Here is a 19,503-nt window from a genome sequence, read left to right on the forward strand (position 1 = left end):
AATAACCAATAGCTATAGCTGGCAGCAAAGCGAATCATTTAGATACTATGACAATGGAAATTTACATGTGAATATCATGACAATATCTACAAGATACTCATATTTTAAAGGCAATATGCTTCGATATTTTTACGGCTTCATTTATTTGGTGTTTTCTTTTTTATGTAAAACGACGAACAGAGAAGAAAGGACAGATTTAAAAATGAGAAATACTTGACCGCATTTCTAGAAAGCTGCGTCAATCTACAAATTCCCCAAATAAACTGTCTAAAAAAAGTTGGCTGCCTTACGAACTAACCCACCAACAGACAGACAAGTTAACGATATAAAATGTTTGTCTCTGAAATTCTGAACGATTTTATCGACTGTTTCTTTCGTTTATTGGTTTAATTTTTTTTGTAAGAAAACAAAAACTGATGTCAGGCACAGTACTCCCATAGTATAATAAAATTTGTTTAATTATAAAAGTCGTCTTAAAACCCAGTAAGAAGTAAGTTAGTCAGTAAGAACTAAACCTTGAGATGCTTCACAATGTTATACCCTACACCGAAAAAAAGTAAACTGTTTTAAAGGAAGAATGAACTACTTCGCGCGAAAATTTAACTATTTTGTACTCCATGTTTTGAGATTTCCACGAAGTGTTGTTAAAACCAGGAAAATTTAGTACCATGTTGCACTTTTTAACTGTTATTCTCGAAATTACTCCCTCTCATTGAAGAAAAAATTAACTAAAAGTAAATAAGAAAATCATTGGCGCCAAATCATGACCATTTTAACCATACAGTAGTTCATTCTTACTATTTTTGGGAATCATACGAAAATGTTCATTTGTATTAGTTAAAAATGAACTTATGTGTTCGGTCATTGAACTTTATACTCGCGTTGGAGCCACCGTGGTGCAATGGATAGCATGCCCGCCTTGCATACACAAGGTCGTGGGTTCGATTCCCGCTACGACCGAACACCAAAAAGTTTTTCAGCGGTGGATTATCCCACCTCAGTAATGCTGGTGACATTTCTGAGGGTTTCAAAGCTTCTCTAAGTGGTTTCACTGGAATGTGGAACGCCGTTCGGACTCGGCTATAAAAAGGAGGTCCCTTGTCATTGAGCTTAACATGGAATCGGGCAGCACTCAGTGATAAGAGAGAAGTTCACCACTGTGGTATCACAATGGACTGAATAGTCTAAGTGAGTCTGATACATCGGGCTGCCACATAACCTAACCTAACCTAACCTATACTCGCGTTTAGTTCATAAAATGTTTGAGACATACTTAAAAAAACGAAAATTTCATTGGACTGTGGAAAATTTCGCAAAAAATAATAAAATTGAACTACAAACAAATAATTTTTTTGCAATAAAAATAAGTTAAATTTGGCGTTAGTTTAACTACGGAAATTTTTTTCTGTGTACACCGACCCTAGTGAACATACAGAAACATATGGTTATGGTGATAATATTGGAAAACGAAAACCTTTATGCACTGACGAAACTATAGTATAAGCTGGTATTCATTGGACTTAAAACTGGGTATATTTAAATGAAGGAACATTTTTACACCCTCCACCATAGGATGAGGGGTATACTAACTTTGTCATTCCGTTTGTAATACATCCAATAACGTATAAGTATATTCTAAATCGTGGTGATGTCCTTCCGCCCGTCTATTGCAAGTGGGCCGTATCGAACCACTTCAATTATGACCCCCGTATAAGTATAGTCCGGATCCTCTTGACAAAGCAAATTCCATCCGATCCTGTTAAAATTTCGTACGTGATGTTAGTATGCGCCCTATAAGAACCATGCAAAAAATGGTCCATATTTGTCCATTATTATATAAAGCCCCCATGTAAACAGATCTCCAGATTTGATTTTTAAAGTCTCCTGGCTAACGTGATTCCCAAGGGAATCGTACTCAGTAACACAATTTTTTCTTAAAACTTCATATTTCTTCCATTAGTTAGGGTCAATTTTCACATGACTTATTAAATCAAAAGAGAAAAAGCCTTCGAGTTTTATGCATCTGTTACATTTTGTTGGGGCTTATTTTCATGGGGATTATCTTCATCATGACGCGTCGCCCCACATTTGTGGCCCTGTTTTATTTGGGTTTTCGGGATAATTTTCATTCGATGAGAGATTAGCGCCTGTCTATGCCATTTTCGAGTTGAGGAACACAGAGCACGTTTGCCACTCGAGCCAAAAAAATTTACCAAAATTTCGAGAAAATTAAAGAAAAATTACCAAACAACAAAAATCTTATTTTACAAAATTATCTTATCTTATTTTAGAAAATATTTCTTAGAGAATTTTGTGAAAATTTAATTTCTATAGAAAATTCATGAAAATGTTGTCAAAATTATATTTCTATAGAAAATTTTTACAAAATTTTATTTATGTAGCCAATATTGTCAAATTTTATTCCTGAAGGAAATTTCGTCAAAATTTTATTGTTTCTGTTGTTTTGTTTTTCAGTCTTTTTATTTTCAAAATGCATTTATCATAGTGATGCGTATTCGAGACTGTTTTATAGAAAATTTCGTCAAAATTTAATTTCTATAGGAAATCTTGTTAAAATTTTATTTCTACAGAAAATATGGTCAAGATTTTATTCCTATAGAAAATTTTGTCAAAATTTTATTTCTATAGAAAATTTTTTCAAATTTTTTTTCTTTTGTAGAAAATTTTGTTAAAATTTCATTTCTATAGGAATTCTTGTTAAAATTTTATTACTGTAGGAAATTTTTTTTAAACTTGCTATAAAGTTTGTGTCAAAATGTTATTCCTTTATAAAATACTGTTCTATAGAAATTTCATGAAAATTTCATTTCTATAAGATATTGTATTTTTCTAGAAAATTTTGCAAAAAATTCTATTTCTATAAAAAATTTTGTCAACAGTTTATTTCTATAGAAAATTTTGTAAAAAAAATTATTTCTATAGAAAATTTTGTCAAAATATTATTTCTATGCAAAATTTTATTTATATAAAAAAACTCGTCAACATTTTATTTTTATAGAAAATTTTGTCAACATTTTATTTTTGTACTTTTTTATTTTATTTCTCTAGGAAATTTTGCCAAAATATTATTTCTTTATAAAATTTTGTGAAAATTATATTTCTATAGAAAATTTGTGAAATACCTCATAGTTGGCGAGGGATATTTTGCAAGATCTACCAAATCGTCAAAATTCTATCAATCTACCAAACTGTAAAAAATCTACCATTTTTGGTAGAATTCTACCAACTGTGACACAGGGTCTAAGATGTTATTGCAAGTTGACTGGCTACCTAGGTCAATATTTGCCTTAACATTATATCTCAGCCAATTTGCTACCTTTTTTGTTGACAATATTTCAGCTTAAAAAAATGGCATTGGACGTCAGTATTTGTACAGAGTTAAGATTGAGGTCTTTTATTTAGATATCAAAATGTACTCATCAGTTACATATTACTAGAAATCTAAGCGACATTTATTTCCAGTATACTGCACTGGTAGAAAAAGTTTCATTCTATTAACGAAATGTGTCATTAAAAGTGAATGACACATTTCAAATTCGATAATACAACGAAATTTTCGTTATTATAACAATTTTTCTTTTAATCAATGTAATGTGTCGTTCTATTAACGAGTATTTTCATTGTATTAATAAAAATGTTTCGTTATATCACTGAAAATTTTTCGTTGGCTCAATTTTAATGAAATTTTCGGTGTGTGCGAATGCACCAGACATTACTATGGCGATTTTTTAATGAAGAAGTATATGCAGCAGTAAGTTCGGCCGTGCCGAATCTTAAATACCCACCACCATGAATCAAATTTTATAGTTTCCTTTGAAATTTCAGGGGGGTTTCATGACAGATATTCTACCAAGCAGAGCAGTTCAACAAGTACATTTCCCGAAGATAAATTTAAAGATTTTACCTATGAAGACTATATCAGATTTGGATTTATAAGAACCATTTTTGTTTGAGTTTTAGAACAATCATTAACATCTGTTGTAAGTGTGTAAGAAAATGAGGTAATAACGCCTTGATTTGAAATCTAAAATCTGTAGATTTTCACCCCCATTATTTAAATGATTACTAGAAGTAAAATCTGCAAACCCAAGGAGTTAAATCGGGAGATCGGTCTTATGGGAGACTATCGGGAGACCGTTTTCGGCACACCTCTGTATGGTCTAGAATCCCAAACAATAAAATCATTTCTTGCACACCTATTTAGACCTAAAAAACCTCCAGATTTTCAATTTCAGGCAAATTGGACAACAACTACGGTTTCTACAAGCCCAACAAGTAAAATCGGGGATAGAGGTGTGCACGTGACACGAAATTGTCGTGACTCACGAAAATTTTCGTGATTCGTGCGTGAGTCGTGAGTCGCGCTCATGACAACAGCGTGAGTGTGCGTGAGTTTGATTAACAAACCAAAATGTCGTGCGTGAGCGTGAGTCACGAAAATAATATCTTCGTGAGTGTGCGTGAGTAACGAATTACACTCACGACAATATTCCTGCTCACCAACATAAAACGCTTAAGAGTTAAATTCAATTACAATTCTTGTGACACCTGAGATGTTAAGAGTTTAATAAAACTCTCGATTTTAATAATGCTCATGTTTTCAGACACTTCGGTAAGGTAAATTAATTATAAAATTATTCGTGTCACGATATTTTTCGTGATTCACGGTATTTTTCGTGAGTCACGGTATTTTTTGTGAGTCACGACGTTTTCGTGCGTGAGTGTGCGTGAATACAAATTTTCTTTTCGTGAGTGTGCGTGAGCGTGAGTCCTACCAAAAAATATCGTGCGTGAGTGTGCGTGAGTATGATTTTTCTGTCGTGAGTGTGCGTGAGTAAACTATTACTCACGTGCACATCTCTAATCGGGGATCGGTCTATATGGGGGCTATACTACAATATTGACCGATATGCACCTCTTTATGGTCGTAAAATAATTCTATATTTCAAATTTCGTGCAAGTTGGATAATAACTACGGTTTCTAGAAGCCCAAGAAAGAAAATCGGGAGATCGGTATATCGGTACCAAAACATGGACCGATACTCATCATTTGTGGCACACCTCTTTGTGGTGCTAAAATAACTCCAATTTAAGTCAAATTGGATTAAAACTACGGATTCTATAGCCCAGGAAATAAAATCAGGAGGAAATCGGTCTATATGGGAACTCTACCAAACCATAGACCGATACTCAACATTTTTGGCACACCTCTTAATGGTCCCGAAAATACCTCTAGATTTCAAATTTCAGGCAAATTGGATAAAAACTACGGATTCTAGAAGCCCAAGAAGTAAAATCGGTAAATCGGACTATAGGAAGGCTGTACCAAACCATACACCGATACTCAACATTTTTGGAATACCTCTTAATGGTCCTAAAATACCTCTAGATTTCAAATTGCAGGCAAATTGGATAAAAACTACGGATTCTAGAAGCCCAAGAAGTAAAATCGGGAAATCGGACTATAGGGAGGCTATACCAGGGATCCGGAGCGGTCCATTTTTTTCGCTCCGCTCCGCTCCCGCTCCGGAGAAAAAAAAACCGCTCCGCTCCTCGCTCCGCTCCGAGAAAAAAAAAAATCGCTCCGCTCCGCTCCACGCTCCGCTCCGCTCCTCTTCGAGAAAATTATAGTACAAACATTGTATTATTTGTTCAATTGAGTTTTATTTTATTTAGAAAATTTGGGCGGTACATATATGGGAGCTATAGCTAAATCTGAACCGATTTCGATGATTTTTTGCACATATAGTTAGTGCTATAGAAGATTACATTTCGCCAACTTTGAGTAAGATCGGTTGATAAATAAGGGTTTTATGACCTAATTTGACAAAATCGGGCGATACATATATATGGGACCTATATCTAAATCTGAACCGATTTCGATGAAATTTTCAGACTTAAAGGGTGATACAGAAGATTATTTTGTGCTAAATTTGACGACGATCGGTTAGTAAAAAAAGTGCAACGTGACCCCATTTGTCGAAATCGGGCAATACATATATATGGGAGCTATATCTAAATTTGATCCGATTTCTTCCAAATTCAATAACGTTCGTCCTTGTGCCCAAAAAAACTCCCTGTACCAAATTTCATCAAAATCGGTTAATAATTGCGACCGAAATCCTGTGAACAACAAATACATGGACAGACGGACGGACGCCAAGCGCTAGATCGACTCAGGAGGTGATTCTGAGTCGATCGGTATATATTTTATGGGGTCTAAAATCAATATTTCTTGTAGGCACATTTTTTGGCCGATCAAACTTATTATACCCTGACCACTATGTGGTTTAGGGTATAATGACTTTAAAACAATGTGTTGAAATATTTTATTAATTTTGAAGATTTTTTCAGAAATATTAAATCCATTTTGACTTCATTAAAGGAAGCATTCTAGGAAGCATATGTTAATTTTTCATTTTTTTAGATTTTTTTCGTCAGTTGTTATCAAAATCCTTTAAAAACGAGTTAACGAGTTATTTTTTTTTTTCCATATTAAGACTCGACTTTCAGTAGAAATTATGCTATGTTTCAAGTAAAAAGCGTCTTTAAAATAAAGTGTTGAAAAACATGTCTTATTTTTTAACGATTTTTTGCTTTGTAGGCAAGATGCAAAAAGGAAACAAATTTAAAGACAATTTTATTAATTTTAAAGAATTTTTCTTAATTATTAAAGTCACGTTGACCTTACCTCAAAAATTTTATCTTTCATGTTATGATACACATTTTTAAGTAAAATCACTTAATTATAAGGACATTACAACTTCATTCAAAAGTTTATTGCCTTTTGGACAAGAAAACAAGTATATACAGCACTAAGTTCGGCCGGGCCGAACCTTAAATACCCACCACCATGAACCAAATATTAGGGTTTCCTTTGAAATTTTAGGAGGGCGTGAGGACTTGAGGACACTTCCCGAAGATAAATTTAAAGATTTCACCTATGAGGACTATATCAGATTCTGGATTTATAAGAACCATTTTTGTTTGAGTTTTAGAGGAATCATTAACATCTCTTGTAAGTGTGCAAGAAAATTATAAAATAGCGTCTTGATTTGAAATCTTAAATATGTAGAAGTAAAATCTGGAAATTTTACATTGAGTTTCAAGCAGTTCAAGTGAAGTCGGTCTATATGGAGGCATTACCAAATGGACCGAGCCTAAAATACCTGAATATTTACAATTTCAGGCAAATCAGATAAAAATTACGGTTTCTAGAAACCCAAGGAGTTAAATCGGGAGATCGTTCTTATGGGGGATATACTAAAACATGGACCGCTACTCACCGTTTTCGGCACACCTCTTTATGACCCGAAAATACCTCTAGATTTCCAATTTCAGGCAAATAGGATAAAAACTTCGGATTCTAGAAGCCCAAGAAGTAAAATCGGGAAATCGGTCTATATGGGGGCTATACCAAAATATGGACCGATACTCACCATTTTCAGCACACCTCTTTATGGTCCGAAAATACCCCTAGATTTCCAATTTCAGACAAATTGGATAAAAAATACGCTTTCTATAAGCCCAAGACCCCAAATCGGGAGGTCGTTTTATATGGGGACCATACCAAAACATGGACCGATACTCACAATTTTTGGCACACGTATTTGTGGTCCTACAATACCTCTAGATTTCCAATTTCAGGTAAATTGAATAAAAACTGCGGTTTCTATAAGCCCAAGAAGTAAAATCGGGAGATCGGTCTATATGGGGGCTATACCAAAACATGGACCGATACTCGCCATTTTTGGCACACCTCTTTACGGTCATAAAATACCTCCAGATTTCAAATTTCAGGCAAATTGGATAAAAAATACGATTTATATAAGCCTAAGACCCCAAATCGGGAGGTCGGTTTATATGGGGACTATATCAAAACCTGGACCGATATAACCCATCTTCGAACTTGACCCGCCTGCAGACAAAAGACGAGGTTGTGCAAAATTTCAGCACGATTGCTTCATTATTGAAGACTGTAGCGTGATTACAACAGACAGACAGACAGACAGACAGACAGACGGACAGACGGACATCGTTATATCGTCTTAGAATTTCTCCCTGATCAAGAATATATATACTTTATATAGTCGGAAATCGATATTTCGATGTGTTACAAACGGAATGACAAACTTATTATACCCCCGTCACCACTCTATGGTGATGGGTATAAAAAACTTTATTTTAGAGAAATGCGTCTTCCATGTTAAGCAAAATTTGCATTCTTATTCTAAGGACATGGAATCTTTGACTTCACGACAATATTTTTTTTAGTGTAGAAAACTAAAAAATTAAATATAAATAAGATCGTTTAATTGCATTTATTTGACGTTCATTACAAACATCTTTGTAGTAATACGGAATGAAATTGATCGAAAGTACTGTTGTTACTTTTACAACACATACTAGATATATATTTTGACATTTGCCGTTTTTGAAAACAATTACTAAAAAACACGGTGTTTTCCCCAATGTACGTACGTACAAAACTACATATCGTACATTTTAAACGCTTACTCACACTACGCTAAGTACTAGCTAAATTTGAAATTACCTACACAGTGTAATTTCAAAGTTACACATTTCATTCAAGTAATATTTTATTCGGAGCGGAGCGGTTTTTCATTTGGAAACCGCTCCGCTCCCGCTCCGCTCCGGATTTTAGAAATGCCGCTCCCGCTCCGCTCCCGCTCCGGCAAAAAAAGGGCTTGCTCCGCTCCGCTCCACGCTCCGCTCCGCTCCGGATCCCTGGGCTATACCAAAACACGAACCGATACTCACCATTTTAGGCAGATCCCTTTATGGTCCTAAAATACCTCCACATTTAAAATTTCAGGCAACTTGGATAAAAACTACGGATTATAGAAGCCTAAGAATTAAAATCGGGAGATATGTCTATATGAGGGCTATACCAAAACATTTTAGGGTCCTAAAATTTCAAATTTCAGACAAAGTGGATAAAAACTACGGTTTCTATAAGCCCAAGACCCCAAATCGGGAGGTCGGTTTATATGGGGACTAAATAGCCCATCATCGAACTTGACCTGCTGGACAGACGGACATGGATATATCGTCTTAGAATTTCTCCCTGATCAAGAATATATACTTTAACATATATAGTCGGAAATCGATATTTCGATGTGTTACAAACGGAGTGACAAATTTATTATACCCCCGTCACCATTCTATGGTGGTGAGTATAAAAAGACACATCTGTCATTATTTAAACAGAAAAAACTTATTGGGTCCCTATTGCGAAATTAACCGAAATTGCTTCAATCACGGAATTGTTGATATGAATCATCTACGCCAATTAAAATATTAATTTATCCAATTGCAAATGTAATTGATTATAGTAATTTTTTGATTGAATTTTGTTTTGAATTTGTAATGAAATCAATTAAACTTATCAAATTCAATTAAAATATTAATTGAAAATATATTTTTAATATTTTTTTCTATATAGATAATCGCACTGCCTGTCTGGCCGTTGTGTATGAAGGCAACAGATGCAAATTGACATTAAGAGAATCTGTACCTGAATTACTAAATAAGTTATTCCATGAAATTATTCTAAAACCGCCAAATTATGTAATGCCACCAAATTTCCCAAGAAATCAGTTAATTTTTATCAAATTGTGCTGGTTTGAAAATTCTATGTTCCTGATATATCTATCAAGTCAATTGAACATATTATGAAATTAAGCTATCGAATGTAATCACATTGAAACACTGTGCATCACAGAGAAGGTGCCAATAGCTTCTTAGAATATTAATGAAGTTGAAACCAGAGAACTAAAACTTTCATTTTTGCTACGTAAATGTGAGTATCTTTTGATACACACCCCAATGAAATGGCAAAGCTTTTTCATAAAACAATAAACATACAATACTGGTGATAGTGGCATCCGATAACACATTATTATCTGTTGATAGTGTGATGTAGATCTAACTATGTGGATATGCTGGAAGTGATCTACAGCCATTTTTTAATGTTGAGTTGAAAGAGCGTCAGTGAATTTTTACTTTCATTAAGCATTATATTTGGCGTTTTTGTTATAATTGTATTATATTTTATACCCTACACCAAAGGATGGGGGTATATTAACTTTTTCATTCCGCTTGTAACGCATCGAAATATTGCTCTAAGACCCCATAAAGTATATATATTCTGGGTCGTGGTGAAATTCGGAGTCGATCTGAGCATGTCCGTCCGTCTGTTGAAATCACGCTAACATCCGAACGAAACAAGCTATCGACTTGGAACTTGGCACAAGTAGTTGTTATTGATGTATGTCAGATGGTATTGCACATGGGCCATATCGGACCACTTTTACGTATAGCCCCCATATAAACGGACCCCCAGATTTGGCTTGCGGAGCCTCTAAGAGAAGCTTATTTCATCCGATTTGGCTGGAATTTAGCACATGGTGTTGGTATATATATTCTCTAAAAACCGTGCAAAAATTGGTCCTTATCGATCCATAATTATATATAGCCCCCATATAAACCGATCCCCAGATTTGACCTCCGGAGCCTCTAAGAGAAGCATATTTTATCCGATCTGGATGGAATTTGGTAAATGGTTTTGGCATATGGTCTCTAACAACCAGGCAAACATTGGTCCACATCGGTCCATAATTAGATATAGCCCCCATATAAACGGACCACCAGATTTGGCTTGCGGAGCCTCTAAGAGAAGCAAATTTTATCCGATCCGGCTGAAATTTGGAACATGGTGTTGGTATATAGTCTCTAAAAACTGTGCAAAAAATGATCCATATCAGTCCATAATTATATATAGCCCCCATATAAACCGATCCCCAAATTTGACCTCCGGGGCCTCTTGGAGGAGCAAAATTCATCCGATCCGGTTGAAATTTGGTAGTTAGTAGCATGTAGAGTTTACTTTTTTTTGGAGTGTATTAATGCTACGATTTTACTTCTTAAGTCCATGTAAAATGAATTTTATATTTGATTTGCCTGACATTTAGTATTAAGCCTGTTTGATCAAATTTGAATGTGAATTCATCTTTATGTTAAAATTTTGAAGAAAGTTAAACTTTATTATCAGTGAAAGAAAACTTCGTTATTAGTTGTGCATTTTTATTTCCCAGGAAGACTACTCTCTTTAATACTTCATACTTAACGAACTATTTCTAATAATTTTCAGTTTAGGATTTTTTTACTGAATCGAGTAAATTTTATTATTTTGAACAAACTTAGCGTTAATGGGAACAAGTCGAATAAACAAAATTGGTGAAATTTTTACCTTTATTTTCGACGACACTTTTTTCTGGGTGTAGTATGTACGATATGTCATTGATTAAAAAAAACAACATTTAAGATAATTTTTTTACAATTTGAACAATTAAAATTTATACTGGAGGGTACAAAGGTTTCGGACCGGTCAACTCGGTGCAGTTCTTACTTTTTTGTTATACCATTAAGAAAAGTGTCTATTGTGGTAATGAATGCTAATGAGTAAAGTTATCTTAACGTTAAACATCATTTGCTTAAAAGAATAAAAAAACTTTCATAATTTCATTTTCATTAATTTGCTGTCTTTTCTTTTTCAGTTTACACTATTTTGTAGTTTACTGGGACATACGGTATCAATACCACTGGAATCTTCCTCTAATGATGCTACGGAAACTTTGGTTGAGTGAGTATTACGAAAAGAAATATTTGGGTTTTATATTGTTATGTGTCATCACTATTTGGACCTGTTGATTTCCCATCTGTTATGCAGAACTAAGCTTCATCCATTAAGATGTATCATTAGAAACTCTATACGTTTGAAGTAGCATCTTTTATTTGTCTATTCGTACTTTTTCTCACTATCCATATCTTTTTTTCTAAAAATAAAACTGTTTGTCGAATGCATGTAATTCTATATGTTTGTATTTAACACAAAAAAAAATTAAAAATCATTTCATGATACATTAAAACATTGCATTCATTATTTCTATAAATATTTGTATGTATATTTATAATTAGAATAAATGTTCATATTTTAAAGCAAGATATAGAAAAGTCAGGTTTTCGTTGAAGGAAATTTTGATTTTTGTTTTAAAATAAATGGTTCTAAGGAGAGCGTTAAAAGATGAAAAAGTTTAATGTGGTAAATAAATATGCATATAAACCCCTATGAAATTTGGAACACGTTCTGGAGAACTACATGTTTCAAGAGCAAATGTTATTGTTGGGTAAAGAACATGGACCATGTTTGTATTTTTGAGGTACAACAAGAGTATTCCATGATTTTTACAACAATTCAAAGCGGAATTAAATTTCTCGTGTCGAAATGTTCAGAATGTTGATAGCACTCATTTTTTATTGTTCAGAATGTAATGTACAATTTAGTTTCCATAAAATTAAAGAATCGGGTTTAAAACGAATGGATTTTGATCCTTTGCAGATTGGATTGTTTTCAATTGTGAAACGCAATCAAGTATTTCGTTGTGGAAGTCTCATCCCTTTATTAAAATAATTGATTGGAGAAGCAGAATGGCAAGAAGTGCCACAAAATTTAATTAATGCCTTGCTGCATTCCCATTATGGAAAAATGTTGCTGGGATAACTACACCCACAAAAAAGTGACCCCCTCTTTAAGTTAAAATTAACTCATTGTGAAGAAAGTTGAACTTCGTATAGCGCCAAAGACATTTTTATTTGTTTGAACGATGTGATTCCATATATTAGTTAACATTTTTCTTTATTTATGTACCATTATACTACAGAATGGAAAAACTTTTCTGAATTGAATTCATATATGGAATTATTTTATTAAACTTTCTTCATTCATTTGGACAAATCTTACATATTTGTGGTAAACTTTTTACTTTAAATTTAGAACTGCTTACCTTCGTTTTTAAATACAATTTTATGTATTTATATAAGCAATTTTTTCTTCAATAAAAGACATGTTTTATTAATATATTAAATATATTTATTTAGAATCAACAGCATCGACTGGCCTTGAAATATTAAAACACATTTTTTCTTCTTCTAGTACCTTTCACTTTGAATAAGTTGCTGCCTAGCAATTTTGTCCACCTTTTACAATTTCAATACTTACAAATATAAACAAAACAAATCCTAAACCAATTTTTTCACAAAAGGTTAGCGTCACTGAATATTACCTGATAATTGAAGATTCCAAAATGAAGTCGAATGAAGGGGTTGTTATACTGCTGGTGTTTTCTTTTTTTATAAACCAGTTTTCAAAAAAACGACAATTTTTTTCACTAATTTAAAATAACAAATATTTTATATATTTTATTTGTTTGTTTATTATACGATATTATTTTACTATATTATTTTTAACAATCTCTCCGTAACAACGCGATTCCAACTAAAAAACCAACCCACGCGCAAACACATCGATTACAGGTAGATAAAAGAAATATAGGAAAATTTTCTATATTCTAACAAGTGTGTTTCCTTAAGTTTTGAAAGGATTGAATACTTCTTAGTACGAATGAACTATTTTTCTATGCCAAGTGTTATTCGTATGTATGATAAACATTTTATAATAGAGGAAGTCAGAATTATCATTTTATAAGAAATCTTACTAAATTTGAGAAAACTTGGTTTTAGTTCGGTTTTTGCTTATTTTTACGAATGCTTTGTTATCAGTGAATAAAATTTTCTTTTTCAGTAGTAAATTCTTATACCCAGCGAAGAAAACAGTATTAGTAAAATGCCATGCCTTATTCTAGTTAATGAACTATTCCTAACTGCTTTCAGTTTAGGATTTTTTTACTGAAACAAGTAAATTTTATTATTTCACACAAAAACTTAACTGAATGGAAATAAAATGGCTAAACTAAATTGATTAACATTTTTTCCTTTGGTTTCGAAGACACTTTTTTCTGGGTGTATAAAAAAGCTCAGAAAAAGCAAATGTTCAGTTCGACTTTTACAAGAGTCAACTTTTCGATTTTCTGAATTGTAGACACTCGATTTTTCTATTTTTTTCTGAAATTTCAAACTGTCCAATTTCGCGCATATTAAAAAGTTGACTTTGGTCGTCACGATTTTTGTTAAAGTTCGATTAGTTGACTTTGGTCATTAACGATTTTTGTTAAAGTTCGATTAGTCGACTTTGGTCATTAATGATAGTCGTAGTATTTCTACCAAACACGATTATTAAATGTAACCCTCTCAATAATGATGGTAACATTTTTGAGTGTTTAAAAGCTCTTTTTAAGTGGTTTCACCGTAATGTGAAACGCTGTTCTGACTCAGCTATAGAGAGGAGATCCCCTGTCAAGGGCCACCTTTTTCTCCGTCCAGGCGTAACATTTTAACAAGCGTTGAAATGTATTAAAATTACAAAAAATTATTAAAATTTTTTATTTCATTTCATTATTTACAAAATCACAAAATTTTTTAACTAATATCCAAAACACTGAACTCAGATCACAGCCTAAAAAGTGATTGAAAAAACGTCTTTTGAAATGGAGGACATCCGTCCTATGACAAGCCAATGTTAAATTCATAGCTTCTGCGCCAAATTTACACCACTTCCGGATCCTAAAAGAACATTTTCACTACTATTTTGGCGACGCTTTTTTGCTGTGTAGTTCTATTTATAGACTACTCGTACATTGTTGGACACACACAACCAGATTTAAAGAAAACACACCACTTCATAAGTCCTTTTCTTACAACTAATGTACCAAATACGACTTTTGGAAAGGGAAATAATGTAATTTTACATACGAGTATATTGCAACATTTTTCGAAAGATTTCGGAATTTCATACTAATATATATAATTTTTACGATGAAACCTAAAACATAAAGATAAACAAATATATACAGCCGTAAGTTCAACCAGGCGGAATCTTATGTACCCTCCATCATGGATTGAGTAGAAATCTCTACTTAAGACTGTCATCTTCAATCGAATTACTTAGTTTGCCTTAACCCATATGGAGGAAGATTAATTACCTACATAAAACAATTAAGTTTGTGATTGGATTATATAGAGGAGACTACACTCAGAGAAGAGTGAACCCATTAGCGAGTTATTTTTAACTAACCAGTGTTAATATTGAACTTCGTATGTCGCTAAAGAAGCATGTACCCAAAGTAAGTTCAACATTTTCCTATAGGTTAGTAATTTGTTTTTTTTAATTTGTTTTTGTTTGTCAAGTTTAAATTTAACTGATCGGAAGTAAAAAATTAACTAAATAATACATTTTTTGATATAGCACTAACCACTTACTCTTCTGTAGTACAAATCCTTTAGAATCATTTATTAGATTTTATTTTTATCATTTTATAAAATTTTACCTTTTGTCCGGACAGTGGATCGAACCGCGTACCATCAGTTTTCTAACTAAACACACTGTCCACTGGGCCACTTAGCTCTTATACTCATCAACAACCAAATGTGACTTTGTTTATTCTTTTCTTGCTTGGCTGCATGCCCGCTGGTACAAGGAACTAGTTTTGATCCAGAATGTAGTCACACATCGAGTAAAGTGTAGTAGTTCTACTTCTAATTACGTTCAATGGGCTTGAGTGGCGAATTTAACATGGACATGTCCTACGCGAGTATGAATTGCCCCCGTTTCGATTACTGATTCACCGTATCAGAACTAGTTGTTTAGTTATTTGAGTTGTGATAGTAGAACGAAACCATTGAGCAATGGTCCCTAAACGATTACTTTGTAATCAGATACGGTCAAATATTTAAATAACTTCAAAGACTCGGAAAAATAGTTCAATTTTAATAAAATTGCAATTTATTTAATAAAAATAATTAGTAGAAAAGATAATAAAAAATTAATTCAGTACAAGAGTTAAGCTTAAATTATTAAGAATTTTATACATTTTAAAATTAAGTGTAAAACTAAAATTTGACAAATTCGAGTGATTTTTACTTATTTAACATAAATAATTAGTACAAAAGTGAAAACTTAAAACAAAAATAATTCAATACAAACAATTTGACTTAAACTAATAAAAAATTCACATTTTTTACATTGAATTTAAAACTAAAATTTTACGAATTTGAAGTATTTTTTGAGATGTTCCGATCAACACAAATCTTTTTAAAATGTCGCTTTTTCTGCAGTTGGATTGCTTTCCGCAGTTGCGTTTCTGGTGATTGCGAAATATCGGACACTGGAATGGAATCTGCAAAATGAAATAGGTATACATGAGTACAAAATTATAACAAGACTTTTTTAGAGTTCTTACCCAAAAGAGCTGTGTAAAAATTACTCAAATATTTGAGTGATTTTTTTCCATGATTTCCATCAATATTATAATTAATAATTACATCCGTTCCAATTACATTTTTCAATGACTTTGCAATTCCTTCACGCACTATAATATTTTTCATCACTGTCATCTGTATCGAAAATTATAAGATTGTTTAAGCTGTACTTAAAAATTAGTTTTTAGAATAAAAACTTACATATAAATCCTTATTTTCAGTATTTATCTCATTATTGAGAGCAATAAGTGCTTTTTCAGTGTCCAACGGAAATTTGTTCTGCAGCGGAACTTCCTGTGCCTGTTGGCGTTGTAACGTCTTAATTAGCACTTTTTGCTCAGCGAGCATTTCAATCGTAATTTTGATTTGCGCTGAAAAAGAAAAAAAAAATATTATTACAAATAAGTATGGTGTGAAAATAAGCCATATTACCCTGAAGAGCATTGCAGTGGTTTTCCATTTGATCTGAAACAAAATATTAAAAACAGTATTTTAAAAATTTTATTATTTTTATATATCATTTATTATATCATTAGTACTAGCAAAACAATTAGTATTTCAAATCAAATTTTGTTAAGTTAATTGTAACACAAGCCTACCTTTAAGATCATTTATTTTCTTTTCTAGTCCTTTACAATTGCATTTTGATCCCGAAGCACCTGAAAATTATCGTTACAAAGTTAGCATAAATAAATATATATTTTTTTTTATTTAAATTTTATTTAAAATTACTTACAATTTTCAATGTTCTCGATATTATCAGCGAACCGTTTCAGTTTTTTATTTGATGAATTGAAAGCTTGTTCCATTTTTAAATTTTTCTTACCGAATATATGAAATTCAGAGACTTCCACAAAAAAAAAAACACAAATAATTTCACAAAATCGATCCTATCGCCACCAAATTTAGAGAAAGACTGACAAATTTGTTTTGTTTTCAATATTTCGTCCATCTACATACCGTTGAATAACGGTAAACTCAGAATGAAGCAAACACACGTGGTAAAAGATAAAGCAAGCTTAAATGGTTTTTTATAGATTACTTCGTGGTATTCCAGTGTGTATTGGAACCCTTCCGATTACTTTGTATGCTGAAAGGAGTTAGTATGCAAAATTATTGGTGAAGAACCAACTACATGGTGCAGAATGATACTTCCAACACCACAGGGTGTATTCATTAACACATACAGTCAAGGGTGTCTATTTTTAGAAACACCACACGAGCACATGTTTCGGAGACGAACTATTGTCTAGAAGTAGATTCACTCAACGGTAGTTAGAATTGACATTCATCGATAGTTTATTTATACTAAAAATTGAAATTTCGTGTCCAACTAGACTTCGTAATATTCAACAGTAAAAGTTCAGTAACGCTGAGAAAGTTCTTCGTACGTTGGAGAAAATACGTCCTCGCTATTATTATATTTGCTTCATCCATTTACGAACCCATTGGGAGTTCTTAACCATTTTGCTGGTAATGGCCGTAAGTTCAATTTACTTCCACTGAGTTAATTTTGTTCATCAATAGTTAAATTTAACTAATTGTGAGTAAAATTTTGAACTACTCAATATTATGGAATTTACATGTAGTTACGACGTTAAATTTTCTGAGTGTATGTTATAAATAATTATGAATCCATATGAACTAGTTTTCGCACGGTTATTGGAGGGCAACATTTCAACTAGATCGGATGAAATTTGCACTTGCAGGAATGCGGGAAATCAAATCTGGGGATCGGTTTATATGGGCCCTATATATAATTATATATCGATTGGGACTAAATTTTGCATGGTTGTTAGCAAGGCCGTAGCCAGGATTTTAATTCGGGGGGGGGGTTCAACTTTAAAAAAAATATTCATATAATCTCATGTGTAGAAAATTTTATTTATGCAAAGGTATGTATACAATATTTTTATAATATTAAATTGAGCCGACGGGCTTTTTGGGTAGCAAATAAATCAATGACTTCTTCAGTCGGCACATTTATTCGGCAATGAACCAACATTAATGCCAATCCATTGAGTCTACTCTCGCCAGTCGAATTTCTAAGATACGTCTTTAATCTCTTCATTTGAACGTTCGTAGTAACTGCAGGGATGGAAAATGCAGTACTAAATTACTTTTTTCAATACTTTTTCACCCCGGTCAGTACCGTAGTACCCCCGCGAATGATTTAGTACCTTTTGTGTAGACATTTTTGAGTCGATATCAGATTTATGGTACAATAGCTTTGACAAAATATTTTAATATTTTGAGAAAGTCTTTATCAACCTTATTTGCTAATAGTCTTTTACAAATATGGCAAAACAGACATGTTCATGTGGGAAGAAAATCTCGATTTTGTAAAAGATATAGTCAAAAACAGGATTTTTTAAACTTCAAGAATGTTTTAGTCGAAAAAAGAATGCGATTCTATATTATCAATTTTTTATTTCGGTAGAAAATGTTGTCTACATTTTATTTCTATATAGAATTTTTGCAAAATTTTATTTTTATAGATAATTTTGTCAAAATTTTATTTCAATTGAAAATTTTGTAAAAATGCTATTTCTATAGAAAATTTTTGCAAAACTTTATTTCTATAGAAAAAATTTTGCAAAATTTTTTTTCTATAGAATTTTTTTGCAAAACTTTATTTCCCTTCGTTTTGTTTTGTTATTGTTGGTTTTGTTCTTTAAGCATTGTTGTTGTTTTTTTATTGCAGCTTAAAACCATACATTGACTAAACTACAAGTGTAGCTTAACCAACAGAGGAAAAGAATGTTTGTCAAATTTATTTGGGCAAAGCCCTATAGACTGTAAGATGATTAGATGGACGAACGTTTCGGAATTACCACATCCCTCATCAGCATCCCCTACTTGCAGCAAAACTATCAACCAATTATAAGAATAAATTCAGGCAGATCATTAAACCCAACAATAAACCACACTTGAACCTTCCGAAAAAAAAGGTTTTTGTATGATAGCCGGCTATAGAAAATTTTTGCAAAATTTTATTTATATAGAAAATTTTTTCAAAATTTTATTTTCTTTAAAATTCAGTCTCTTGACAATAATCTTCCAGTGAAAATTTTGTTGAAATTTAGTAAAAAGTACCTTTCCGCTCAAAAAATACATTTTTTGTACTTTCTTAAAAATTGTATTTTCCATCCCTGAGTTACTGTCAAAGTGACCAAATTTTTTAAAGAATATGCACGTTTGGAAATATCTCTTTATTGCACTCTCCAAGTGCTTCCATCGCTGAAT

The 19,503-nt window shown here is 32.4% G+C and overlaps 2 protein-coding genes across 2 annotated transcripts in view; one reads left to right on the forward strand and one right to left on the reverse strand.

Moving 5' to 3' along the window:
• Positions 1–19,503, forward strand: part of LOC142235015 (uncharacterized) — a 44,500-nt gene that overhangs the window by 20,335 nt on the left and 4,662 nt on the right. Inside the window, exon 2 of the mRNA XM_075306235.1 lies at positions 11,601–11,686. Coding sequence (XP_075162350.1) covers positions 11,601–11,686 — 86 coding nt within the window. The remainder of the gene's footprint in view (positions 1–11,600; positions 11,687–19,503) is intronic.
• LOC142236345 (uncharacterized) lies at positions 16,008–17,437 on the reverse strand. Its single transcript, XM_075307594.1, has 6 exons — positions 16,994–17,437; positions 16,857–16,916; positions 16,690–16,722; positions 16,459–16,628; positions 16,239–16,392; positions 16,008–16,175 (listed from the first exon to the last, which is right to left on the reverse strand). Exons 1-6 carry the CDS (start codon positions 17,064–17,066, stop codon positions 16,042–16,044), a joined length of 624 nt encoding a protein of 207 aa, XP_075163709.1. The 5' UTR covers positions 17,067–17,437; the 3' UTR covers positions 16,008–16,041.

Source organism: Haematobia irritans, chromosome 4 (genome assembly GCF_050003625.1).
Source record: "Haematobia irritans isolate KBUSLIRL chromosome 4, ASM5000362v1, whole genome shotgun sequence".
Taxonomy (NCBI): domain Eukaryota; kingdom Metazoa; phylum Arthropoda; class Insecta; order Diptera; family Muscidae; genus Haematobia; species Haematobia irritans.